Below are 25,050 nucleotides of genomic sequence, written 5' to 3'. Positions count from 1 at the left end.
AGGGGCTCATGGGAATTGCAGTCCATGGACATCTGGAGAGCCACCGTTTGGCCACCCCTGCATGCCTTTGTTGTAGAGAAACTCAGAAATTTCATTGGCACATTTATTTTACTTCTTCCCTTTCTCTTTTTTAATCAACCATCATGTCTTTTTGTTTGATTTGTAATCATAATGCAAAAAACAGAAGAAGGAAACCCCATGAGAGGTGGTCCCAGATGGGCTGCCACCTGACGCTGCTTCCCACCACCGTCCGTAGAAGGAGCGATGCTTCGGTGGCTTTTGGGATTTTTATGCCAGGATGAGTGGAGGTGTCTCTTCTGACCAAGCACCCCACCCCACCCCACCGCATCAGACTGACCGGCAGCCTCCTCTCTCACAGCACATCCACAATTCAGGTGTGAAAGCCTTACCCCGTCCTCTTTCTCGTCACACTGGCTCGGATCTGGGTTCTCCTCCGCACGGCAAACGGTCTCTTTGATGGAGAATTTCAGGGCCTGCATGGTTTTGGCAGAAGGATCCTGCAAGGAAGAGATTTGGTCCAGGGATTCGTCCTGTCTGCAGATGGGGGCACGGACACAGCCCGCGTGGTAGGAGTGGGGGTCCCACCGGGACACTCTGGGGACCACCAAGGCTTGAGTTTGGCTCAGATATGTCCAGAAAAAAATCCCAAATCAGCACTGATTTGGATATTTTTTGGCTTATGTGAACCGGATTGTTCCTCCCCTAATCAATAACAGTTGCTTTTCTTTGTAAAGAAAGACCAGGTGCTGTTCCAGGTCCTGCAGAACTCTGATCTACCTGCCCTGGCTTCTGGCTGGGAGATTCTTTGCTTTTCTGGGTTGGGACCAGGCACTTCCACGGCCCAGGGGCAGACTAAGGCAGCCAAGAGTGCGGGGAGAAGATGGAACACCTCCCGGGGCTGAGCCCAGCCTGCCTCTCTCCGCAAAAACCGTCACAGGATGACCCCGGCTAGCCTGTGGGCCCTTGCTAGTACTTGGATGACTTGTGGTTTTGCAGAACAAGGGAAAAGAAACCTTTAAAACTGAAGTCAACAATAAATAGTAAGATTGTTAGAGATGTAAAAAGAAAGAGAAAGGTTGTTTCCCTCTAAATTTGTAATACGTTGAGAAGAAGTAAACCACTTTCTTATAGGATACTAATTTGAAACGAGGGCTATTGGATTCTGTGGGGTAAGAGAAATCATAGAATCATAGAATCCTAGAGTTGGAAGGGGCCACACAGGCCATCTAGTCCAACCCCCTGCTCAACGCAGGATCAGCCCAAAGCTGAGGAGGTTATGGGCATTTCTCCACTGGCATAAGAACGTAAGAACCTCCGAAGAGCCCTGCTGGGTCAGACCATGGAGGGTCCATCTAGTCCAACATCCTGTCTCACCCAGGGGGCAGCCAGTCCTTCTGGTGAAGAAGAGCTGGTTTTTTATACCCTGCTTTCCCCTACCTGTAAGAGTCCCAAAGCATCTCACAGACACCTTTTCCTTCCTCTCCCCACAACAGACAGCCTCTGAAGTAGATGAGGCTGAAAGAGCTCTGAGAGAACTGCTCTGTGAGAACAGTTCTAAGAGAACTGTGACTGGCCCGTGGCCACCTAGCAGGCTTCATGTGGAGGAGGAGTGGGGAATCAAACCCGGTTCTCCAGATCAGAGGCCACCGCTCTTAACCACTACTTCATGCAAGGCCTTCCTCTGATGCTGCCTCCCGGCATTGGGATTCAGGGGAACAGGATTAGTGCCTCTGAATATGGAGGTTCCCCTCAGCCACCAGGGCTAGTGGCCATTGTTAGACTTCTCCCCCATGAACCTACCCAATCCCGTTTTCAGGCTGTTTATTCCTGTGGCCATCACTCCATCCTCTGGCAGCAAATCCTGCATTCTAATTGAAGCATGTTTAGAAGAGCTGTCTGGAAGGATTTCTCCCCCCTGGAGGAAGGGGGAGTTATGGGAAGGGGAGCTGCTGAGGGATTGTCCCCCCCCCTTGCACGTGGAGCCAGGCTCACTCCCTGAGCTACTCACCCAATCCGACTGGGGCTCAGCTTCCAGCAGCCGGAAGGCGTTCTCCGCACCCAGGTCCCGGTTGTAGGTGGCCACTGCGGAAGCCACGACCTGCTCGTAGCTGAGGAGGGTGGGCTTGGTGGGGGCTGCCGTGACCGCCCCCACCACCAGCAGCAGTGCCCAGCAGTGGTGCATCTCGGCTTCCGTCGGTGATGCCTCGCACCCAACCCAGCCCCAGGTGGCTTTTTTATACCCTTCTCCCAGGGGGGCTGGGCCCTGGTGGGCTAACGTCCCTCCGGCTGTGGAAATGCCCGTGGTCGGCCAGTTTGCCCAAGTGGGAGAGCCGTTGGATGTGGGAAGAGGAACTGCTGAAATCCTCGCCTTGCCTTGCCAAAGAGCCCGGTGGGTCCCGTTGGGGGAGGCTTGTGCAAGAGCCGAGGATTTCTCCTGCTGGATCCGGGAGCCAACGGATGGGCTGTCCCCCAAGCGATCGATTCAGCAGGAGAAGGCATGGCTGCTAAAGACACGATCCACAGGGAGTTTCCCCAGAGAAAGACCTTTGCACTCAAGTTCCCTTCGGTTTGGACTTGGAGAACGTGAAACTGCCGACTCGAACAACCGTCCACTGTGTGAGACCCCCTAACTCTGGGCAGCCCCCAGGGGGATGTAAAAGCAGGAGGCTCTTTTTACGAAGGGCCTGTTTTATTACTTATTAGGTACTGTCTTTAACGTTGTTATCCACCCTAAGCCAACAAGGATACGGGGGTTTACAAATCAATTTTCCCCCCTTTAAATGGAGTCAGACCAGGCGAGGGCAATTTTGTCTGCTCAGGTTTCCAGCCGCTCTCGGGGGTCTCGGGCAGAGGCCGTTCCCATCACCCCTTGCCTGGTCCTTTCAGCTGGAGATGGCAGGGACTGAACCTGGGACCTTCTGTGGGCCAAGCAGAGGCTCTGTCACTGAGCCATGGCCCCTATTTCAGCGGAGTAAATGCAGAACTCCCAATGGTTTTGACTCCCAAGTTTTTGCAGGTGTGAATCCAGTATGGACTGACAGGTTGATCCTGCACTGAGCAGGAGGTTGGACTAGATGGCCTCTATAGCCCCTTCCAGCTCTTTCATTCTATGTGTCAGTTTATTGACTTAATTTATGGCCCAGATATCTACCCAGTGAGGACCTAAAGTGGCTTACCTTATTCTCCTCATCTCCATTTCTTCCTCACAATAACCCTGTTGGGTAGGTCAGACTGAGAGTGTGGGCGAGCCTAAAGCCAGCTAGCAGGCTTCAATGGCAGACCGGGGATTCGAACCTGGGTCTCCTAGATCTTTGTCCAGGACTCTTAACTGCTTCACCATGCTGGTTGTCTTATTTATTAATTTATTAATTGCATTTATAGACCACTGCTCCTGGGCCAGAAATCTCTGTCAGATGTAGAGGCCTGCTAGAATTCTATGCATGCACACAACCCTGCAGGACGGACACAGAATTTGTGTGCCTTCTGTGAATTTAGAAAGTGTCTGCCTCTCTGCAGACCTTGTCAATGGGAGCCCTCCTCTTTTGTCCAGGGAGAAGGAGATGGTTTTATACCCCGCTTTTCTCTACCTGAAGGAGTCTCAGAGTGGCATGCCTTCCTCTCCCCACAACAGGCACCCTGTGAGGTAGGTGGGGCTGAGAGTGTCCTAAGAGACCTGCTCTTGTGAGAACAGTGCTATCAGGGCTGTGAGGAGCTTGAGGTCACCCCCAGCTGGCTGCATGTGGAGGAGCGGGGAATCAAACTCAGCTTGCCAGATTAGAAGCCGCTGTTCTTAACCATGACGCCATGCTGGGGTTTATTATGAGCTTTTCTACCAGGTGTCACTTCTGTATCTTTCCCCAGTGTGGAAGACGAAGAAGAAATTATTCTAGGGATTAGTTGATGTTTGCATTTAGAAGTTCTTTTAATGAGTGTTCAACAATCTCTCCCACCCCCGGGCAGCCAAGGCAGCAGGAGGGGAAAGACAAGGAAGAACAATTTGGCCTGCCATACCATTTTAACTCAAATACTTTGGCCACCTCATGAGAAGGAAGGACTCCCTGGAGAAGAGCCTAATGCTGGGAGCGATCGAGGGCAAAAGAAGAAGGGGACGACAGAGAATTAGGTGGCTGGATGGAGTCACTGAAGCAGTCGGTGCAAACTTAAATGGACTCCGGGGAATGGTAGAGGACAGGAAGGCCTGGAGGATCATTGTCCATGGGGTCGCGATGAGTCGGACACGACTTAACAACAACCGTTTTAACCCATCTGGTGACAGAGGAAATGCTTGGGAGCGGACTGAGGCATGAAGCTGCGGGGTCTTTGCAGGGCTGTCGTGATGCAGGCCCACACCGGGCAGTTGCCCCAAGACCCCACGAGCATCGGGGCCCTATGCCAACCGAGGGATGTCCTGGCCGTTCATGGACAAGCGGTTGATGCCAGATGCAGAAGCTGTAGAAGGCAGAGCTCAGAGGTGACCGCGGAAGAGACTTTGGCCTCAGCGTGAAGACTGAAGTGTAACGTCAGCAAGTTTTCGGGCTAGGATCGGTCCTGTGACTGAGTTCGTGGTCCAAGAATTCTCTTTGTGCAGCGAAAGGTGGGAGGGAGCCTAAACAAAGTGACGTGAGAGGATGTTTTAGTGTTTCAACCCTGGCTCTGTTGGAGGTACCGATAGAGAGAAGTTTAGTGTTATTGATAATTTACGTTGCCAATTGCACTCATTCTGCCCCCATTGGCTGCCCCCCCCCCGACACACACACACACACACGTCTTTTTTCTTTGGAAAGAGCCTGCCTGCTCTGGCTGGCTGGCTGATTGACTGATTGGCCCCCTTGCTTCCATGGAGGGAGAGACTTCAGTAGATGACAATGCCATAGACTCCACCTTCCACAGGAGGCAGCTGATCTCTGCCATCTGGAGATCAATTGTAATCCCAGGGGATCCCCAGCCGCCACCTGCAGGGGGGTAACCCTACTGGGAAGAGAGTCTCCCCCATCGCCGGCTGGAAAGGGAGTGTGGCCACACTTCAAGCGGGAGAAGCACATCTTGCCGAGGAGAGCCCAGCTTGTTCTCTGCAGTTGACCTTAAAGGCGTGGGAAGCCCACGAACCCTTTTTTCCGAGGCTCAGTCGTAGCTCGCAAACATGGCCTCTGAAGATCCTGCTTTCCCAAAGGAGTCCAAAGCAGCTTACAAAAACCTTTCCCTCTCCCCACCACAGACGCCCTGTGAGGTCCGTGAGCTCTGAGAGAACTGCTTTGTGAGAACAGCCCTAAGAGAACTGGGACTGGACCAAGGTCACCCAGCTGGCTGCATGTGAAGGAGTGGGGAATCAAGCCCAGTTCTCCAGATTAGAGGCTGCCAATCTTAACCACCACACCATGCTGAAGGGGTTAATGATTTGGGCCTGGATTTCAGTTGCTTTGGGGGGGAATGTCTTGTGCAAGGTGCCCACCACAAACCTTGCTCTCAGTTTGGCCACGTCAACCGAAGCTCTGAAGAAGTGGAACCTCCGCAGGTCCTTCAGGGATCGGGTGGGCTGATGAGGAAAGCTTTCCCAGGCAAGGTTCTTGGGCCCTGGCCGGCCGTGGAAACCCAAGAGCTGGGCTGAGGAGAGCCTTAAAGACCAGCAGGACTTTCCTGGTAGGGGCTTCTGATATTCAAAGCAGGGGGGGGACACACAGTCGGGTGACGGGGGCCCTGCTCCTGGATCCTGGCTTCCATGCTGTTTTTCTTTCCTACTTCCCCAAAGCAACTGGGTGCTCCTTTACCCAGAGAGTGGTTCAAAAGTTGGGGTTTGCTGCCAGAGGAGGTGTTGATGGCCACAGGAAGAAGCAGCTTTCAAAGGGGGTGAGATAGATTCAGGGGCTCAGACCACACCTGGAGTCCTGTGTGCAGTTCTGGAGGCCTCACTTCAAGAAGGACGTAGATAAAATTGAAAGGGTACAGAGGAGAGCGACGAAGATGATCTGGGGCCAAGGGACCAAGCCCTATGAAGATAGGTTGAGGGACTTGGGAATGTTCAGCCTGGAGAAAAGGAGGTTGAGAGGCGACATGATAGCCCTCTTTAAGTATTTGAAAGGTTGTCACTTGGAGGAGGGCAGGATGCTGTTTCCGTTGGCTGCAGAGGAGAGGACACGCAGTAATGGGTTTAAACTACAAGTACAACGATACAGGCTAGATATCAGGAAAAAGTTTTTCACAGTCAGAGTAGTTCAGCAGTGGAATAGACTGCCTAAGGAGGTGGAGAGCTCCCCCTCACTGCCAGTCTTCAAGCAAAGGTTGGATACACACTTTTCTTGGATGCTTTAGGATGCTTAGGGCTGATCCTGCGTTGAGCAGGGGGTTGGACTAGATGGCCTCTATGGACCCTTCCAACTCTATGATTCAGAGAGGACAAATGGATGAATGGCTACCAGCCATGGTGGCTGAGGAGAACTAATAGACAGATATGTTGTAGGCAGCCCTGGTTCCAGCACGGCGTGGTGGTTAAGAGTGGCAGCGTCTAATCTGGCGAGCCCAGTTCGATTCCCCGCTCCTCCTCCACATGCAGCCAGCTGGGTGACCTTGGGCCAGTCCCAGTTCTCTCAGAGCTGTTCTCTCCCTCACAGGGGGTCTGATGTGGGGAGGGGAAGGGGAAAGGGTTTGTCAGCTGCTTTGGGACTCCTTTAGACATGAAAAGAGGGATACCCAAAACCCCTCACTTTCTAAGGATGACCTCAGTTGGACAGCAGGGACCCCTTGAGCTCCTAGGCCAGGGGCTACCCTGCACAGCTCCCCCTCCCCACAGCCTCCCAGCAAGGTGATCCCCTCCCATGCCACCTTGTGGGCTGCTTTGCAAGCAGAATCCAGGATTTCACGGTTCCTCTCCCCACATCCAACTGATCTCCCACCCTGGTAGAAGGGCCAACCACAGGCGGTTCCTGCAGAGGGCAGAGAGAGACACGTAAGCTGCAAGTAGTTGAATGGGGGGGGGAGGGGGGCTATAAAAGGAGCCAGAGTTTGCAGCACACAAGCACACACTTGCGACAAGCCGGGATGGAGGCCGTCTGGGCTGCACTGGTGCTGCTCCTGGGGGCAGCTGTGGCAAACCCGGTGCCCCCTGCGCCACTGAGCTATGAGCAAGCCCTGGCCTCTGCTGTTCAAAGCCACAACCGGGAGTCTGGCCTGAGGAACGCCTTCCGGCTGCTGGAAGCAGAGCTGCAGCCCGGCTGGGTGAGTGGCCGGCAGAGCCTCCTCGCTGGGAGCCCGTCCAGGGGGGATTCTGCACTCACCCATTTCCCAGCAGGATCAGGGCTGCCGATGCGGATCCTGCTCCCAGAGACCAGCCAATGTTGGTTAACTCCGATTCTGAAGGGTGATCACTGAAGCGCTCTCTTCTGCACCAAAAGTGGGCATTGCACAGAAACTGGGAAAACCAGTTTTGCCACATCCGGGCTGGGAAGAACTCCACATTTCTCCCTAGGAATATTTCTCCCTTTTTTAGGTGGCATTGGTCCTGCACCCAGGTATGCCCACCCTTGGGTGACAGCTGGGGAATCACGGTTTGTCTCCAGATGGCAAATATCAGTTACCCCTGGAGAAAAAGGCAGCTTTGCAAGGGGGGGGGGGGCTGTGGCAGTGAGGCCAAATCCCAGCCCCCTCAATCACTGGCAAAGGCTGGGGAAGGTGTGGCTGCCAGCTCTAAATGGGGGGTTAGGGGATGGAGCCTGGGGAGGACCTCAGTGGGACCCAAGGCCACAGAGTCCCCCCTCCTAGACCTCTGTTTTCTTCAGGGGGATTGATCTCTGGAGTCTGGAGAATCACCAGGTCCCACCTGGAGGCTGGCCTCCCCAGCAGCCAGTGGACTCCATTTTTAAGCAGCAGGAGGTATGATACGAGCCTTTCCTTTAACCCCTTCTCAGGATCCGTCTGCCCCCTCTGCCCAGCCGCTGAGATTCTCCATTAAAGAGACGGAGTGCCCAGTGAGGGAGAGCTCGGACATTGACCGGTGTGACTACAAAGCCCACGGGGTAAGGCTTCCCAGTTCATCTGCAGGTCAGCCAGAGCCGGTTCACTCTGCAGGGAAGGGACGTTGCCTTGCAGAAGCACCAAAGTCGGGGCTGAGCACAGAACTCAGCTGCCCGGAAATCCCTGCTTTCCAGCGAGGCCTCCGGGCTGCGGGAAACGGGCTTGCGAATGTCCGTCCTGCACCGTTCGCCACATCCAGCAAATGCAGCAGAATTATAATTAGCTCTTTTATGAAGCATCACTAATGCCAATTGCCAAGTATCAGTGCTGATGGGGGAGGGGGGGGCTTTGACTCATGACTGATTTATTTTCCCATCAACTGGCAGCCAGGCTAACCAAGTGGCCACACCCACTGAAGCATGTATTCCAGCAGGGGCAAAAACCACATGGCTCAGTAAATGTGACAGTTCACAGAAGAGCGGCTATGCTCCTTCCAGGTTAACGTTAAACAGTTCTTGCCCGCAGAGTCTTTAATATCTAACTGCTCCTGGCAGTCAGAGCGGTTCCTCAGTGGAACAGGCTTCCTCGGGAGGTGGCGGGTTCTCCATCGGTGGGTGTGCCCCCCGGGCTGGGCCGGATTCCCAGGCACGTCCACAGGCTCCGGAGGTTTGGGGGGCCCAAGCTAAGAGGCCTTGCGGCTTCGTGGACGGCTGTGCCTCCCAGCGGATCCGGCCGGGCCCCCGCTTGGCTTGTGCTCAGAAGCCCCCGGGCTCCTTCCTGTCTCTGCAGCTCCACCGCAATTGCTCCGGCTTCTATTCCACCGCCAGGAGCCCGCCCGAGATGGTGGTGCAGTGTGAGGACGTGGGCCGGCAGGTAGGGCTGGGGCTCGCTCTGGGGGCTTCTGAGGGGGCAGCGGCAGCAGCGGCAGCAGAATAGGCCTCGAGGCCCCTCTGGATCCTTCCACGGAGGCCTCTGGGTTGGGGAAGCCTTGGAGACGTTGGGGGTGGAGCCAGGAGTGGGTGACATTCGGGGCAGGGGGGACCTCAGGGGAGCATAATGCTATGGAGCCCACCCTCCCAAGCAGCCATTTTCTCCGGAGGAACTGGAGATCCCCAGGCCCCACCTGGAGGTTGGCGAGCCTAGTGAGTGGGGATGGCCACCGTGGAAACCTTCTCCTGCAGCGCCTCTTTCCCCCTCCCCCACCTCATTCTAGCTGCATCGGATGACGAGAGGCCGTTTCAAGAAATGGAAGAAGAAGCTGCGGAAGGCCGCCAAGATACTGAGGATGGTCATGACCGTCCTGGCCAGCTGAGAGAGAGAGAAGACGCAGAGCTCAACCCATCGCCCCCAGAGGGAGGGGGCACCTCTGGCCACCTGGACCCCCCCCCCGATGCCTCCCCTCCCTTCTCCCCTGGCTCATGTCAGACGCCCCCCTGAAATAAAGGGCCTGCGATAACGTTTCTCCCTGCGGTGCTGAGACAGGGGTGCACCAAGGGGGGGAAGAGTCCCTGCTGACCTTTGGCCCATCAGAAACCCCCTTCAATTGCTGTCAAGGCTCAGCTGACTCAGCTTTCCAAAGCAAGGGCTGGTTTGCACTGCCGGCCTCTGCGTAGCCCCCCCCCAGCCCCCCCCAGGCTTCCCTCCCATGCCAATTCCAGCCAGGAGCTTGACCCTCTTTAGCTTCTGGGCTCTGACCGGATCGGGCTCGATCACGCTTCCCCCAGGCACCCGGGGCAGGGCAGATGGGGGGCAAGCCAAGGAAGGGCTGTCAAGTCAGCATGTTGGCAGTGCAGACGCCTGTTTCCCCCTTGCCCTCTTGGGCATCTCCGAGTCTCCTCTTACCCAGGGCCTGCCGTCGTTCCCAAGGGGGAGCCTGCAGCCGGCAAAGAGCAGGAGGCTTGCTGGCTTGGCCAACGCCTGGGACGTCCCTCACTCAGGGGGCCTCGAGACCCCCACCAGCCATTGCCTTACGCAGCCCCCCCCCCCGCCCGTCCGTGGGGATTTGCAAGGGCTAAGGCTAGGGGGGAGCTTCGGGTTATGGCTGGGGCCATGGTTCGGGGGGGGGGGCGTGTTTTCAGGGGTCCCTCACGACACCCTCGCCAAATGCCCGTTCCTGGGGGCCTCCAGGGCCAACCTGCAAGATGGGCCTTGGGGTCCTGTGCCCATGAGCAGGACGTGCGGGGGTCAGGGAGTGGGTGTCTGCTGCCCCCTTCAGGCCGCTCCCCAGCCCCTGGCAGGGCCCTGCCGCCTCCGCCCCGAGACCCCCCCGAGACCCCTCGCTCCCAAGCGGATGCGAGCGAGGGCGGCTGGTGCCTCCGAGATGGCCTGTCCGGAGCCCAAGGAGGGAAGGCTGGGCGAAGGGGGGGGGGGGGTTAGCAGACCATTCGGGTCGCCGAGGCTCCGGCCCGGCCTTGGCGCTGCGGCGGCTCCAACTTCCCCGGAGGGCCTCTGTCCGCAGGGGTCGCGCCCAAGCGCAGTAGGGCCAAGGCGGAAGGCCAGCGGCAGGATCGCCGTGCGCGGCGGCGTCTGGCGGGCAGGCCGGGCTCGGAGGTGGGGGGCGCCCGGGGGGGGGGCAGGCGGCCGGCTATGGGGCTCCCTGCGTGGCGCCGGATTCCGCGAGGGATGCGCTCCTCGTGGCGCTCCTCGTGCGCGGGACTTGCGCGGCGCAATGCGCGATCCAGCGGCGGCGGTGGTGGCTGCAGCCTCCCGGGCCGGCGGGCTCCAGCAGAGGGCAGCGGCCGCTCCGGGCGGCGGGAAGGGGAGGGCGGGAGGGAGGAAGTCGGCGCCGGGCCCTCCTCCTCCTCCTCCTCCTCCTGGTCCAGCGCGGGCGGGCGGGGCGGGCGCGGGGCGCTCCGGGAAGGGCCCGGCGGAGGGAGGCGGCGGCAGCGGCGGCAGCGGGGCGGGTAAGGGCGCCGCGGGCACCGGGCGGCAGGCCAGGCGGGCACCATTGCGCGGCGGCAGGAGGGGCGCCCCGGGAGCGCGCGGCCTTCCCCGCACAGGCCCGGCCGGAGGGAGGGAGGGAAGGGGGGAGCCCTGCCGCGCGGCCCCCAGGATCGCCCCGGATCGCCCCGCCGTGCTGCGCGGGGGCCCCTCCGGACAAGGGCCGGAGGGAGGGGGTCGGGGGTCGGGGGGGCTTTCCCAGCCGAAGCCCGGGTGGGTCGGGTCGGGTCTCTGCCCCGCGTTCATCCGCAGGCTGCCGCTGGAGACCTCCTTCGCCTCCTCTCCTCTGTGCCAGCCTTACAACAACCCTGCGAGGTAGGGCGGGTCTGCCCAAGGTCACCCGGCCAGCTTCGGGGGATTTGAACCCGGGATCTCCACACCCTTTAACTCTCTGCCAGTATGAGCTGCTGCGATGTTTATCCCGGCACCAGCCTTTGTGACCCGAGGGCCCTCGGCCAGACAATGCGTGACGTTAAATTATTTCAAATTGCTTAATCGCCCCTTGCATCCTACCTTCCAACCCAGTGGGGACCGAAACGGCTTTCAGTGTTCTCCGTTTTATCCTCCCAACAACCGTGTGAGGTAGGCTAGGCCGAGAGAAACAGATGCACCCAAGGTCACATAGCAAGCTTCCGTGGCATGAGCGGATATTCGAACCAAAGCCCCCCAGCCTGGCGCTCTTCACTGCTCTACCGCCGGTGGAGAGACGCTCTGGGCATCGGAAAGGCCCGTCTGCAGGCCACAATGAGTCCAGAGCAAAAGCTTGGCCCAAGACTCCTCGGCAGGGCTGCTGCACCCAAGGGACCCAAGCAGAGCCCGGCCCTGATTCTCTGGATCCCGGAGGCAGCATTGGGGAAGGCCTCGGCCTCCCTGCCCTGTGGCTGGCCCTGCAGAGCCTTATATCATTAGGGAGGGAGTGAATCAGCCTGCATATGCAAGATTTAGTGGCTACCGGATGTTGGAAAGCAGCCGTTGGGGATCTTGTTTTTGGGACGGGAGTGTGGGCACCGCGGGGGTCATGCTCTGCCCTTGTGCTCATGTTGGTTTGCTCTTTGTTTTCAGGGCTCTTTGGGGCGAGGCTTCCTGACTCCATGCCGCTGACCCTCCTTATGGGGTCGGGGGTCTCTGGCCAGGGACCGTTTGGAGCCCTTCGCGTTGCCGCCGGGGCTGCCTGAGGGGCCGTTCTGGCTCCCCCTTCCTCCGGCTCCCTCCGGCCCACGGACCCCAATGTTTCCCTCGGCGGCGGAGAGGGAGCGAGACAAATGGGGACCGCAGTTTGATTCTCCCCCCTCCACCTCAGCCGCGGCCTCGCAAGCCCATGCGACCGGCCGGAAGAGGAAGGCCAACTTCTCCAACGACGAGACGGAGACGCTGGTGTGGAACGTGGTGCGCCACTTCAGCGCCCTGTATGGCTCGGAGTCCTTCCGGGCTCACCCCGTCCGCCGGAAACAGCTGTGGACGCAGATCCAGAGCCGGGTCAACTTCCTGGGCTACACGGAGCGCTCCATCGATGACCTGAAGCACAAATGGCGGGACCTGCGCCTGGACGTCAAGAAGAAGATCACGGCCAAGAAGCCCCTCCCGCTCCACCGGCCGGGGCCCCCCCACAAGCCCCGCCTCACCCCCCTCGAGAAGATGGTGGCCTCCACCTTCCTCCAGCCCACCCATGACTCCGAGCCAGAGATCGTCCTGGACCCAGGTGAGTCCCAGGTGTGCTTGCACCCCCCGCACAAGGTGCCTCGATGGAGCGGCATGGCTCCACCGGGTGGCAGGAGTGCACAGAGGGTGGGTTGAAAGGGCACGACCCCCCCCCCCCCCATGGGGAGGCAAAGGCTGTTTCTGCCCACACCGGAGGGTGAGCTTTCTGTGCCCTTTCTCCCCGTGTGGCAACCCCCCCCCCCCCGCAAGCGGCCCCTGCCAGCCCCTGACCCCACGTGTGTGGAAGCCGCGGCAGGGCTGGCCGGGATCACGCTGACGGGGAAGCAGCCGGCTCTGTCCTCTGGGCCTCTCTTTCCCGGCCGTCCTCCTCGGAAGGTTGGAGCTGTGTGGCCGCTGATGTCTCCGGCAGAGGCCCAAGGCATTCTGGGAGCTGGAAGGGCTGGGGACCCTGAGGGTGGGGGTGAAGGGGGCGGGCACTCCAGGCAGCGGCTTCTCGGGGTCCCCTCGTTGCTTGGGGAACGCCTGTGGTGCTTGGGAGCCCTGTCCTTTTCCCCAGGAGAAGGGGATGCCGCCTGGGATGCCGCGGGGTGGGGGCCATAATTCAAAGGCTGAGCCCCTGCCTGGTATGCAGAAGGTGCCCAGGTCAAGCCCCGGCAGCATCTCCAGCTCCAAGGACCAGGCGGGAGGGGAGGGGAAGAGAGCAGCTGCCAGTCTGAGCAGACAATGCTCAGAAAATGCAGGGAGGCCGTGCTGAGTTCATCGCTATGCCGGCCCAGATCCCACAGGCACCACCCACCCACCCACCCATGGAGCTCTTGTCTTGTTTGGGGGACGGGGCCTCCTGTGGGGCTGGAGCGAACCGCCTAGGGTTAGCGTAACAGCCTGTTGCCCACTCCCTCGCCCTTTCCCTGTGGGGGGGGGTGCGATGCTTGAGGAAGGGGTCTCCTAAAGCTGGCGGTGGTCTTCTCCTGCAGAGATTTTCTTCCCGGGGGCGTCCAAGCAGTCCTTCGTGCCCCTGCAGCCCGGCATCTTCATCGACACCAACGGGCAGGCCTCCTCGCTGCCCGCCATGGAAGGCTCTGCGGGGCCACGGTTGGCCGGACAGAGCCCTGAGCCGCCTGCGATCGGTGACTACGGCAAAGGCGAAGGGCAGAGCAGCTCTGGTAAGGGTCACCATGCACACACACACACACACACACACACACACACACACACCCGTGCTTCCCTCCGGTGCTGGTCGCATCTGCCGCTTGGGAGAGTGCCCATTCAAAGGGTGCTTGGGGAGGGGAGCCCTGCTCATTCTATTCCTTCGCTCCCGTTTCAGCCGAGTCGGGGCCGGAGCTACGAAGCCCTGACATGTTGGCCGTCTCTCCTGCCCTGCGGAACGAGTCCCTGGTGTCCTACGCGTCCCTCTTGGAGGAGGAGGAGGAGGAGGAGGAGGAGGAGCGAGCTGCTCCGGAGACGGAGGGCGGGATCGGCGTGGAGTCGCGGCTGTCTGCTGAGGAAGAGGGGAGGGCGTCTGGCCGACAGGCTGTGCGGATCCGCCGGTGCAACTCGCAGGGGTCAGTGTCGTCCCTGCCAGAGGACCCCCTCAATTCCCTGGACGCCCACTCAGACTGGGGCCGCGAGGGGACCTCTGAGCTCCCCGCCATGCAGCCGGAGGAGGACGAGGAGGAGGAGGAGGAGGAGGAACCGGCCAGCCAGAGTGCCGAGAGGGGCTCCTTTCCCCGGGTCCTGATGGGCCCCACGTGGGAGAGGCCCGAGGAGGAGCCGTCGCGGTCGCGGTCCCCGCTGCATGGCGGGGCTCTCACGGAGGAGTCGCTGCCTTCCTCCGAGTCTCCCCACGCCGACCGGGTGCCGCCTTCGCAGCCTCTGCCGCGGAAAATGGGCTGCTCGCGCCCGCGGGAGGGCAGGCGAGAAACGTGGAGGACCAGCCTGATGGACATGGAGGACCGGTGGGACCGGCTGTACCACCAGGAGCTGGCCGCGTGGCAGCAGGAGAGGGCCCAGCAGCGGCAGGAGCGGGCCCGGGACAGGGAGCTCCAGTTCCGCCTGCTGGGAATCCTCACCGACATCCGCGACGAGCTGAGGACCTTGCGGCAGGAGAGGACGGCCTCTCGGCAGGAGAGAGCGTCCCAGACCCTCCCCGTGCCCGCCACCCCGCCCCTGCCGCCTGAGGCGGTCGCCACGGAGACCCTGCCCCATCCTGCCCCCCTCTTCCTCCCCCTCAAAAGCGAAGAGGGCCGTTCTGGACCACCACCCCCGGTTGGCGCTGGCCGGGGAGAGGCAGCCGCGGTCACGAGAAGCCCCCGTGGCATTCCCCGTCGAGGTCGGGGCCGCCCCCGTGGCTCCGCCTCCAGACACAGGAGATTGTTCGTGGCAAATAGCTAGCCCAGACGGGCCGCTGCTCGCGCCAGGCCAACGGACACGGACTCTGCGCATGCGCACGTGTGTGCATATGAAGGCACAGGATGTCCTCCATGGGGGGATGCACTGAGGCCCTGGAGGGAGAGAGAGAGGGAGCGTGTGTGTGATGGGAAGGGATATGTGACCTGAGGAAGTACGTTTGAGCATAAGGCACCAGGGCGCATGTCCTCTCTGGGAAGGCCGGCCACAGCCCGTGAGCCCCCGGGGGGGAGCAGGTGCAGCGGAAGGATCGGGGCCGCGGCCTGTGCCTTCAGCCTCCTCGGATGCCTCGCTTGGAGTGGGGATGCACAGGACAGGACCAGCCCCTGCGGCCGCATGGTTGCACAACGGACTCTCCTGTCATTGAATGTAAACCCCAAAACATTGTGGGGCAAGACAGGCCAGCGCGGATGGGCCTGGGAGGATGCCGACCCCACCGGCCCTCAGTGACGCTCCGTGGCGCAGAGCTGGGTGTCCATCTGGGGCTGCAGATCTGCTCTCTTGCAGAGGCGAGGCCAGAAGGGGGTGTGCGTGAAGGAGAGCCCTACGTGTGCATAAAGGGGTGTGTGCGTGCATTCGTGTGCCAGGGAGAATTCGATGCCTGTTAGTGTGAGCCGGCTTGATACTCTTGGTGGCTCGGGGGGGGGGGGGGTTAAGGGTTCTTAGTTGCTGTTGGTCAGGCATTTTATGCAAATCATTTAATGGACTCCTTTGCGTATATATCTATAAATTCTTTTTCAAAAAAACCCCAAACCAAGCGAACCAAAGTGTGAATTTCAGCCCTGGCTCTAGAATCACAGAGTTGGAAGGGACCTTAAGGGTCATCTAGTCCCACCCCCTGCACTATGCACTAGCATGTGTGTCTTCAAGGGCCGTCAAGTTACTTTGTTCTTCTAGCCCCAGGTATGACCCTCCCCTCCGGGACGCTCAGTCCAACCCACGTTGGGCGTTCCTCTTTTCCTGCCACCTGCCACTTTTCCTGGCAAACCTGAGGCAATCCCTGTTTCTGCAAACCCCTGAATTATTGGAGGCCTACAGAAGTCTGCATGGTATCGAGAAGGGGGGGGGGGGCTAGTACATTTCTCCCTGTCCCACAGAACAACTCGGAGGAAATGGCTGAGCCGGGAGGTTTAGAACAGATCAAACGAAGTCCTCCCCCCCCCCAAAAAAAAGCAATTAGCACATGGAATTCCCTCCGGTAGGAAATGGAGGCAGCTACAAGCAGAGGGGGCTTCAAGGGGGAGTTGGAGAAACATCTGGAGCACAAAGGGATGGGGGGGCACTCTGGGGCAGGGGTGCTCCGTCTTCTTGGTGCTTGGGGGGCAGCAGTGGGAGGGGTTTTGGAGTTCTGGCCCTGCTGGAGGACCTCCTGATGGCCCCTGGGTTTTGGCCCCTGTGTGGCACAGAGTGTTGGACTGGAGGGGCCCCTGGCCTGAGCCAGCGTAGCTTCTCTCTTGTGTTCTCAACCTCTATTGTGGCCTGTCCCCCACCCCCAGGGGGAAATGCTCAGGCAGCCAGAGAGCGTGGGGATAGTGAAATTGCATGCAGGGGTTTACAGCATACTTTCTTCATTCACCTTGTTGAACAGAAGCGCTTGGAACAAACCACTCTGGACCTTTTTATTTGGGAGGGGGCCGCCCTCACCCAGGGCTTCTGGCCAACAAGGGGCAGAGCTTGTGGCTCGAGCACTGGAGCAGCTGCCCGCCGGTGTGAGCCCCCCAGGGTCTCATCAGGCGCCCCTCGGAGCTGGACTCCGTCCCACGGAGCTGAGGGCTCAGGCGGGCTTGGGTGAAAAGTCCTGGGTGCCTGCTGCCGGCCGGCCCGTCTCTTCCCGAGGGTGGGGAGGCGGCTTCTGCGTGAGGCGAAACTTCTCTATGGCGCAGGGGCACCTCTCGGACTGGATTCCCGCCCCACAGACGGAGCAGGTGGAAAAGTCCCCCCCCTTCCGATGGGCCAGAAAGTGGCGATAGGCTGAGCTGTAGAAATTGGACTTCTTGCCACACAGGGAGCACCGGAACCTCACCCCTGCGTGCCACGCCTGGTGGTCCGGGAAGTAGGACTTCTTGAAGCTCTTGCCGCACACGGCGCACTGGCGGAGCTCCTTCCCTCCCGGCGCCCCGCGGGAGCTCTCCGGCTGCTGCTCGGCAGGGGCCTGTTCTTCCCGGTGGATCCGCGGGCCCTCGCCAGAGCCCAGGCGTTCCCCGCAGTATGTGCACCGGCAGCGGCCCTCTTCGGCGTGGGCTTTCATGTGGGCGACCAGCTGCCTTTTGAAAGGGAGCCGCTTCCCGCAGTCAGGGCACCTGTGCAGCGTCTTCGTGACGCCCACGGGACTGCGGCCACCAAAGCGCCTTCTGAGGCTCACGCTTCTGTCGCTCTCCGTTGCGCTTTGGTGGCGCTCCCCCGCGTGGTGCCTCCGCCGGTGCTTGAAGAGGCCGTACCTGCTGGGAAAGTTTGCGCTGCAGAGGGAGCAGGCCCACTGGGCAGGAGGCCCCGGACAGGCAGGTCTGGAGCGCTTCCCTTTGGGGGCCGGCCGGTCCGGCTCCCGGTTCTCCCCGCCTCTCTGCAGCCGCTCCGGACAGCAGTATCGGTAATGTCTCTGCAGGTTCCCTTCCAGGCTGAACTGCTCCCCACACTGAGAGCAGGCGTAGGGTTTCTCCTGCCCGGGCCGGCCTCCCCTACGCAGCTCTCCTTCCTGGGTCTCCTCCGCGCTCTTCTCCGGCCGGGCTGCGAAGTGGAAGCGCAGGGAGGGCGTGCAGAGGCAGCTCTCCCCGCACCGGGAGCAGGCGCCCAGCGCTTCGTTGAAGTGACTCTCCTCGTGCAGCGCGAGGTCGCTCCGGAACAGGAAACTGGTGCTGCAGTGCGCGCACAGCCAGACCTTGGCCTTCTCGTGACTGGGCTGGTGCAGCAGGAAGCACGGGTAGTGGCGGAATCGGGCCCCGCAGCCGGTGCAGAGGTGGGGCCTCCCCTCCGCCTGGCCGCCCCCGGGGGCTCTCGGGCATTCGGGCGGCTCTCGTGCTGCGGCTGCGTCCCGGGAGGGGGCGGGGCTGGCCTTTTCCAGCTGTGGCATGCGCACGTCTCTCCGCGGGCCCCCGTCAGCCATGAGCAGCCCGTGTGAGTCCTCCTGGGCCCCCCCCGGCCCGCCGTACGGAGCCCCCTCTTCCTCAGCTCTGCAGTGGACGATCGTGGGAGGATCCAGTGCCTCGGTATCCCCTGGAGAGGACATCTGCCCAAGTCCTTCGTCTGCCGGAGACAAGAGGATAGGGAAGGAATCATTACCAGCCTTCCAGTTCTCATATTTGTGCTGCCAAAGGGGGCCAGTGGAGGACACAGAGCAGGGGGTGCCCAGCCGGTGGAGGGAGGGCCGAGGAGGCCCTTGTGAGCATCCTGCCCCTCCCCCAGCCCAGCCCACCCGGGGCATCATTCCCAGGAATGTGATGGAATCACAGCGTTGGGAGGGGCCAAACAGGCAGCAGCTGGAGCAGCCGGCTCTGCCTCGGGGTCCGGCTCTGAAGCCTTCTGTGAATGAAAAGCAGCGGTCGGGTCAGACTAATGGGCTATGGTTGCCAACCTCCAGGTGGGGGCTAGAGATTCCCAGGACTGTGATGCATCTCCAGATGACAAAGTTCGGCACCCGTGGAGCAGATGGCTGCTTCAGAAGGTGGACTTCACTGCATCACACCCCCCTGAGCCCCCCCCTTCCCAAACCCCAAATGTTCAGAACTTCCCAACCTGGAGTTGCAGCTTTATGAATCAAAGGTCCTCCTAGTCCAGCATCCTGGTGGGCGGCTTTAAGACTACTGCCTCGGAACATGGAGTTTCCACCTGGCCCTGAGGAGTCTCCCCTCCATGAGGAAGAAGGGTGGGTACTTATATGCCGCTTTTCTCTACCCGAAGGCACCTCAAAGCGGCTTCCAATCGCCTTCCCTTTCCTCTCCCCACAACAGACACCCTGTGAGGTGGGTGAGGCTGAGAGAGCCCTGAGATTCCTGCTCAGCCAGAACAGCTTCATCAGTACTGTGACTAGCCCAAAGTCACCCAGGAAGCACGGAATGAAACCCAGCTCGCCAGATTAGAAGTATACGCTCCTAACCACTACATCAAGCTAGGTGAACCTGCCCATTCCCCTTTTAAAGCCACGAGAAGGAACAGCCATCTTGGGGGCAACTGTGGGGTAGAGGAACTAGAAAGACCATCTGTCTGATCCAGCCCCTGTAATCCCAAACAAGAACTTGACTCATGAAACTTAACGCTCAGGCCCCATAAAAAATCCCATATCCTTGCATGCAGGACAAGCTGACGGCTGCAGAACTCCTTTCAACCACTGCAGCCCCTTGCAACAACATGCTCTCGCTTTTGGTGCAGCTGGGTAGATTCTGGCTCCTGTTCTCAGACCCAAATCCTTTTTTTTATTTTCACTCACTTGCAGAAGAATCAACTGCTCTGGATTCCTGGCTTCCCGGGCAGTTCTGCTGTTCACCCTGTTTCCACCACGCTATGAAGTCAGAGTAGGTCACTGGATTCCCTGCTCACAGAGAAAAAGAGAACCCAGTGTGGTAAAGGATGCAACAATTGAATCCCGGAGGGGGAAGGGGCCATAGAGGCCATCTAGTCCCACCCCCTGCTCAAGGCGGGACCAGCCTCAAGCAGCCAGGAGAAGTAAGTGAAGATGACCCTGAGACCGTCCACATTACCATTCTAAACCAGGTGGTATCCATTGTTGGGCTAGTTCCTATTAAATCGATACAAGGAAAGAGATTTCATACAGCAAATGTCATGAAACCTCTCTGGCCATTTCAAAGAGCACCACGCTTTTTTACCGTGCAAATCTTTTTCAAACTTTTCTTTGAAGGTTCTAAGTTAAGCGCTATAGCACTAGACTGCAGGGAGGCCAAACTGGCTCTCCAGATGTCCCTGGACTACGATTCCCATGAGCTCTGCTCCAGAGTGCTACTGTAGCAGTGAAATGCTGTACTGGTCTAGCGCTAAAGCAGAGCAGGGGTAGTCAAACTGCGGCCCTCCAGATGTCCATGGACTACCATTCCCATGAGCCCCTGCCAGCATTCGCTCATAGGCTCATAGGAATGGTAGTCCATGGACATCTGGAGGGCCGCAGTTTGACTACCCCTGACTTAGAGCATTCATGCAGGGAAAAGGCGTGGTGCAACTGGACATTTAAACCTTAGCGATTCAGGAGCACAAAGAACAGGTGAACACGGAAGAAAGCGGTTTACTCTCAAGAACGGTTCAACCAGGCTTTGTATGAAAAGGTAAAGAACATCCGTTAGCAGCCGGTTGCCTCCAAAATGACACAACAAATCCGTTGGCCACCGGCTACCAAAACGGATTACGTAGGCCGTCTGAAAGGGGCACTCACTTCTGATCACGGTCTACATGCATTCTTCCCTCCCTGTCTCCATCCTGCTGTCAGAAATGCAGTGAATTCTACAGCTGCAAGCTCTGCACCAAGGCCCCTCCCCCCCCCTGAGGCTTTGAGCCTGAAGTCTCCTTCGGAATGCTGGCAAAGGCTCGTGGGAATTGTAGTCCACGGACACCTGGAGAGCCACCATTTGGCCACCACTGTGGAATGCTTTGCTGTGTCACTTGTGGGACCCCCCACTCTGCGTACGGCACAAACTCATTTATACCATGCAAGAAATAAACAGTGGATATCCCGGGAGGTCTGCAGCTTCTAGCTTATAATGGGGAGGGGGGCTCACCCCGAAAGAACCTCCCCATCCTGAGCGTCTCTTTACCTATGATGATCAGCGATTCGTAGATGTCCGTCAACACCTCCACGTACAGATCCCGCTGCCACTTCTCCAAGAGGCCCAACTCCTCCTCGGAGAAACGAACCATGACGTCCTCAAACCTCACCTGGACCTGGAGTAGGAAACATGTCCATTTTAAAAGCTGTGTCATTCATCGACCAGGTGTTAAAAGCCACAGATCTTAAAGCAAAGTCAGAAAGGAGAAAGGTAGTCCCCAGATTTAGTTCCTGCAAGTGACCTGCGTGAGGGTCTTGCTTTTGGATTGTGGCCACGGCTTCAACCAGGGTTAGAAGCAAACAGTGCGCGAGGATGTGGTGCACTCAAAAGCTCCCGCCTTGAATAAATCTGGGCTGGCCTTCAAGGTGCCCGACTGGACTCTGGCCGCATTGTGCAACTTCAGGCCAACAGGGCTACTCATCTGAATCTGTTTCTGGGAAAGTCGGACTTCCAATCCGTAATTCAGGGCTGCCACGTCACTACCGTTTCCCCCTACTCGTGTGCAGGTCTTGCAGGAGAGGGGCTCCGATGAGGGTGGCGGAGGATGCAGTGCTACCCCGCTCTTCACGGAACCAGAGTGCAGTTCGGTGACCTGCCGAGTCTCAAATGCAGCCTTTCTCAGACCACCCGTTTGGGTTGCTGCCTAAGCCCCCCAAGCCAGAGAATTTGCCACAAACATTGACGGCACGAGTAGACCGAGGGGAGTAGGCAATAGGCCAGGGGCCCCAGGAAACTTTCCACCTGGCTCTCGAGCCAACCGTTTTGAAACGGTTATTTATTTATTTATTTTATTCATATTTTTATGCCGCCCTCCTCGAAGGTTAAGAGCCATTCTACTGAAAGGAGCACTTCGAGGGGGCAGAGGGCCGGAGGGGGCGCTCCAAACGGAACTGTGTTGGTCTTAAAAGTGCCACCGGACTCCGGCCTGGATCTCGATGTCAGAAGACTCTCCCGCCTGGCTCAAAGGAAAGCAGGTTGTGCCAGCCTCAACACTGTCTTGCAGCTGAGCATCAGACAGGCTGGCTGTGTTTCCGGTCGCCAGTTGACTGGCCGGCCACTTCCTCCTCCTTGCTCACCCAGAGTGGGTGGGGTTTGTGAACTCTTCTCCCCCCACCCCACTCCACCCCACCCCTGCCCCTATTTACGGCTTGAGTCGCAGCCCAGGCAGGTGATCTTAGAGCAGGGCCCTTTGGGGAGTGGGCAGCGATAAAATGGCTGCCAGAGGCAGAGTCAGCCACAGTGGCGTCCCTTCAGCCACACCGTGAAGAGCCTTGTGCTGTGGGGGCAGCTGCAACTTTTTAAAAAGCTGCCCAGCCAATCACAAGACTTGCTGACAGAAGCCCTGAGCACTTCCTAAAAACGCTTGGCGGGCAGGGCAGGAGGGGCATTGACGATTCCTGGGTTAATGTCACGCCTGGGTTCAAATCGCCCTTCAGCCATGAGGCTCACGGGGTGCATTCTCTCTCAGCATCCCTACCTCGCAGGGTTGTTATGTGGATGCCGAGCAGGAGGAGGGAATGGCCTCTGCCACCCTGAGTTTAACGTGCAATGGACAAAGGGATATATCTCGCCCTGCAGCAAGAGAGAGAACCCAGATGGCCCCGCCGGGTCCTGTCCCTGCCAAGGTCTGGGGCTCCCGAAAGCCTCTGCCAGATGTTGAGGCAAGAAACGAAGACAAGGAGACCCGAAATGAGGATGGGAACAACTCCCCCGTGAATAAAGGTTGAGGAGGACGGTGGGGCTCTTGAGCTTGGATGGAGGGGGATGGGAACGGAATCCGTCTCCCTGTCTGCCAGTGCAAGAACCAGCGGCGGGAGGGTTAGTGGGCAGGAAGCTCAGGGCAGGTGCCGGGCAGGTGCCAGGCAGGCCTCCTTCGCCCCACCGGGAAGGCCCAGGGGCGCATGCAGGAGGGGGCGGGAGGGCCTCGGGCGCAGGAGGGGCAAACGTGGCCAGGGGCCGGCATTCTTGGCGCGGGGGTGGGGGGAGGGCTTCTGGCCCCCCCTGGGTCTGGCCAGTGGGGGGGGGGGTGAGGGCCGGGCCGGGCCTTTCTGTCTTTTGGGATTGGGGGGGGGATCTGACTCCATGGGGGGCCGCGTCGGGGGCTCCAAAGGACGTTGTGCTTTGAAAGCGAAACGGGAAGCCGAGAAGGAGCTGCGCGGTCCCTTTAGACGCCGTTCCGCCCCGGCTCGCGAGCAGCCCGCAGCAAAGGCCGCGCCGAGGGGTCCCGGGACGCTTTCCGGAAACGCCGACGCCACGCCAGCCCCCCGGCCCGGCCCCGGACCCCCACGCCCCCCGCAGCCGCCCTTGGGCGCGGGGAAGGGGGGGGGCAGATCCTTGCAAGAAGAAAGCCAGCCGCCCGGGAATAACGCCGCCCTCCCCCTCCCCCCGCCGCCATGGGAGCTTTCCGGGCGAACTTGGGGCCGCCACGCAGGGATGCTCGGCGGGAGGGGAGGGGAGGGGAGGGGGCGGCCAGCCAAGGGGCTCCGCGCTAGCTTTCTGCTTGCGGGGAGTCCCTCGGCCAGGGAGGCAGGCGCCCCGCAAGCAGCAGCAGCAGCAGCAGGAGCAGGAGGAGGGGGCCAGGGGCGGCCGGGCCGAGGCTCCCCGCAGCAGTGCCTGCCCTACCTGGGGCGCGCCGGCTCCGGCTCCGGCTCCGGCTCCGGCCATGGCCCCGCCGGGGAAGGAAGGGGAGGGGAGGGGAGGCCTGGGCTGGGCTGGGCTGGGCTGGAGGAGCGGCGGGCGCTTCCCGGGGCGGTCCCGGGGCGTTCCGGAGGGGAGGGGAGGCGGGGCCGGGGCCGGGGCCGGGGCGGGGGTCGGATCCCGAGCGGAGCAACCGCCCGCCTCCCGCGCGCCTCTCCCCGCGCCCCCCGCACGAGCCCCTTCCCGGGGGGGCCCGGCCTGGCCAGAGCCCCCTCCGCCCCCGAGCAGTTGGCCTCCGGAGCCCGGCTGCGGCGCTGGGGGGTCCGGCCGCCCCCGAAGAAAATGGCTGCGCGGCGGGCGGGGGGGGGGGCTACAGCATTATACCCCGCTGAGGTCACGCCTCTCTGCCAGCGCTTCCTCCCGGGCTCCAGCAATGCCCAGCCCGGAGGCGGCACCCTGGCCCAGCTGGGTGGTGGTGCAGAAGTGGCACCTTTCAAGCGGCCGTAGCCGCCCTATGGGCTTGGTCCTGTTTTAGGATGGCGAAGGGCCCATCCTATATCGGTGGCGTTCATAAGCCTTGCGTGTCTGGAGCCATGTGGGACTCAAGGAGCCGCTCTGGCTGCAGTCAGGCTTCGGGGGGGGGGGGGGGAATAGCCTGCCCTCGCCACCCGCACAGTCACGCCTGGAGAGGCTCAGCTCGGCTCAGCGCGGTTTTGTTTGCCCCCTAAGCCTCAATGGCCGGCCACGGAGCGGAGGACAGGATCCTGGGAGACCCGAGTTCGAAGCCTCACTTCTACCATGGAAGCTCACGGGGTGACCTTGGAACTGCTGCAAACTCTCAGCCTGGCCTACCCGCAGGGTTGCTGTGAGGAAATTACCGTATTTGCGGCGTATAAGATGACTGGACCCCCCAACATTTCCACTCAAAATACAGTGCTATGGGCCACTATGGGCAGCTATGTCTATCCCAACTGAAGGCCACCCGGCGTATAGGACGACCCCCCCACTTGGAGGCATGTTTTTCAGGGGGGAAAAGTAGTCTTATACGCCAGCAAATGCTGTATGTTTCGAGCCACTTGGAGTTGCAATTGGGCAGGAGGGATCTAAATAAATAAATAAATGCTATATCAAGATGGAAAACATAGCAACTGAAAATAACTGTGTAGCAGAGACTCTGGTTTAAATCCTAACTGGGGCTAAATAAGCCGTGTCAAAGTGAACCGGTTCTACCAGATATATCACTGGGAGCATATTGAGGACTGCAGCCACCGTCCAACCACATCATGTGTCGCCATTTGCCTGATCTGACTGGCGCATCGTGCGGCTGAAGCAAAGCCCTCCCCCCCCCACGAGATTTTGCGCTCTGCCCCCCTGCGCCCCCCTCTCAAGCGCCACATTCCCCAGGGGAGCCCCCTGAGCACCATCCCTAAATATTGCCTCTGGGTTGGCCCCCCAAGCAGTGAGGAGAATCTGACTCTGGGGTCCCCTACATGCGCTCTGTGGGACCCCTGCCCCGACTCTGGTGCTCACTAGGGGCTTTTGGCAAGCAGGGCGAGGTGGGGATGGGCCCAGGACGGCTTCGGGTTGGCACCCTATTGTTGAAGTGTTCCTATTGAAGTTACATATAACTTCACTCCCTGGACGTTTGTAGTTGGCTCCGCTTTTGACAGCAGCCATT

At 59.8% G+C, this 25,050-nt stretch overlaps 4 protein-coding genes across 7 annotated transcripts in view; 2 read left to right on the top strand and 2 right to left on the bottom strand.

Annotated features, from left to right (window-relative positions):
- The window catches only part of LOC143820852 (uncharacterized), a 31,333-nt gene extending 22,154 nt beyond the window's left edge, over nucleotides 1-9,179 (bottom strand). The window contains exons 1-3 of the mRNA XM_077304175.1: nucleotides 7,290-9,179; nucleotides 2,030-4,627; nucleotides 411-518 (exon numbers count right to left, since the gene is read on the bottom strand). Of these exons, the coding sequence (XP_077160290.1) occupies nucleotides 411-518; nucleotides 2,030-2,203 (282 nt within the window). The 5' untranslated portion in view covers nucleotides 2,204-4,627; nucleotides 7,290-9,179. The remainder of the gene's footprint in view (nucleotides 1-410; nucleotides 519-2,029; nucleotides 4,628-7,289) is intronic.
- LOC143820758 (cathelicidin-2-like) lies at nucleotides 7,044-9,425 on the top strand. Its single transcript, XM_077303968.1, has 4 exons — nucleotides 7,044-7,230; nucleotides 7,920-8,027; nucleotides 8,755-8,838; nucleotides 9,179-9,425. The coding sequence occupies exons 1-4, from the start codon at nucleotides 7,054-7,056 to the stop codon at nucleotides 9,275-9,277; spliced, it is 468 nt and encodes a 155-aa protein (XP_077160083.1). The 5' UTR covers nucleotides 7,044-7,053; the 3' UTR covers nucleotides 9,278-9,425.
- Nucleotides 9,426-10,184: 759 nt separating this feature from the next.
- LOC143820755 (uncharacterized) lies at nucleotides 10,185-15,631 on the top strand. 4 transcript variants are annotated; one of them, XM_077303963.1, is made up of 4 exons: nucleotides 10,185-10,515; nucleotides 11,968-12,604; nucleotides 13,539-13,727; nucleotides 13,889-15,631. In XM_077303963.1, exons 2-4 carry the CDS (start codon nucleotides 12,133-12,135, stop codon nucleotides 14,953-14,955), a joined length of 1,728 nt encoding a protein of 575 aa, XP_077160078.1. In that variant the 5' UTR covers nucleotides 10,185-10,515; nucleotides 11,968-12,132; the 3' UTR covers nucleotides 14,956-15,631. The 4 variants fall into 4 exon arrangements, with proteins under 4 accessions (XP_077160078.1, XP_077160077.1, XP_077160076.1 ...); XM_077303962.1 differs by lacking the exon at nucleotides 10,185-10,515 and adding an exon at nucleotides 10,805-10,868; XM_077303964.1 differs by lacking the exon at nucleotides 10,185-10,515 and adding an exon at nucleotides 11,129-11,220.
- A 932-nt stretch (nucleotides 15,632-16,563) lies between these two features.
- LOC143820754 (uncharacterized) lies at nucleotides 16,564-23,692 on the bottom strand. The gene is made up of 4 exons (XM_077303959.1): nucleotides 23,358-23,692; nucleotides 20,724-20,850; nucleotides 19,391-19,492; nucleotides 16,564-18,210 (listed from the first exon to the last, which is right to left on the bottom strand). Exons 1-4 carry the CDS (start codon nucleotides 23,397-23,399, stop codon nucleotides 16,745-16,747), a joined length of 1,737 nt encoding a protein of 578 aa, XP_077160074.1. The 5' UTR covers nucleotides 23,400-23,692; the 3' UTR covers nucleotides 16,564-16,744.
- Between the last annotated feature and the right edge of the window lie 1,358 nt (nucleotides 23,693-25,050).

Source organism: Paroedura picta, chromosome 11 (genome assembly GCF_049243985.1).
Source record: "Paroedura picta isolate Pp20150507F chromosome 11, Ppicta_v3.0, whole genome shotgun sequence".
NCBI classification, from domain to species: Eukaryota; Metazoa; Chordata; class Lepidosauria; order Squamata; family Gekkonidae; genus Paroedura; species Paroedura picta.
The sequence above is the reverse complement of the archived record's forward strand: the minus strand, read 5'-3'. Positions and strand labels throughout refer to the sequence as shown.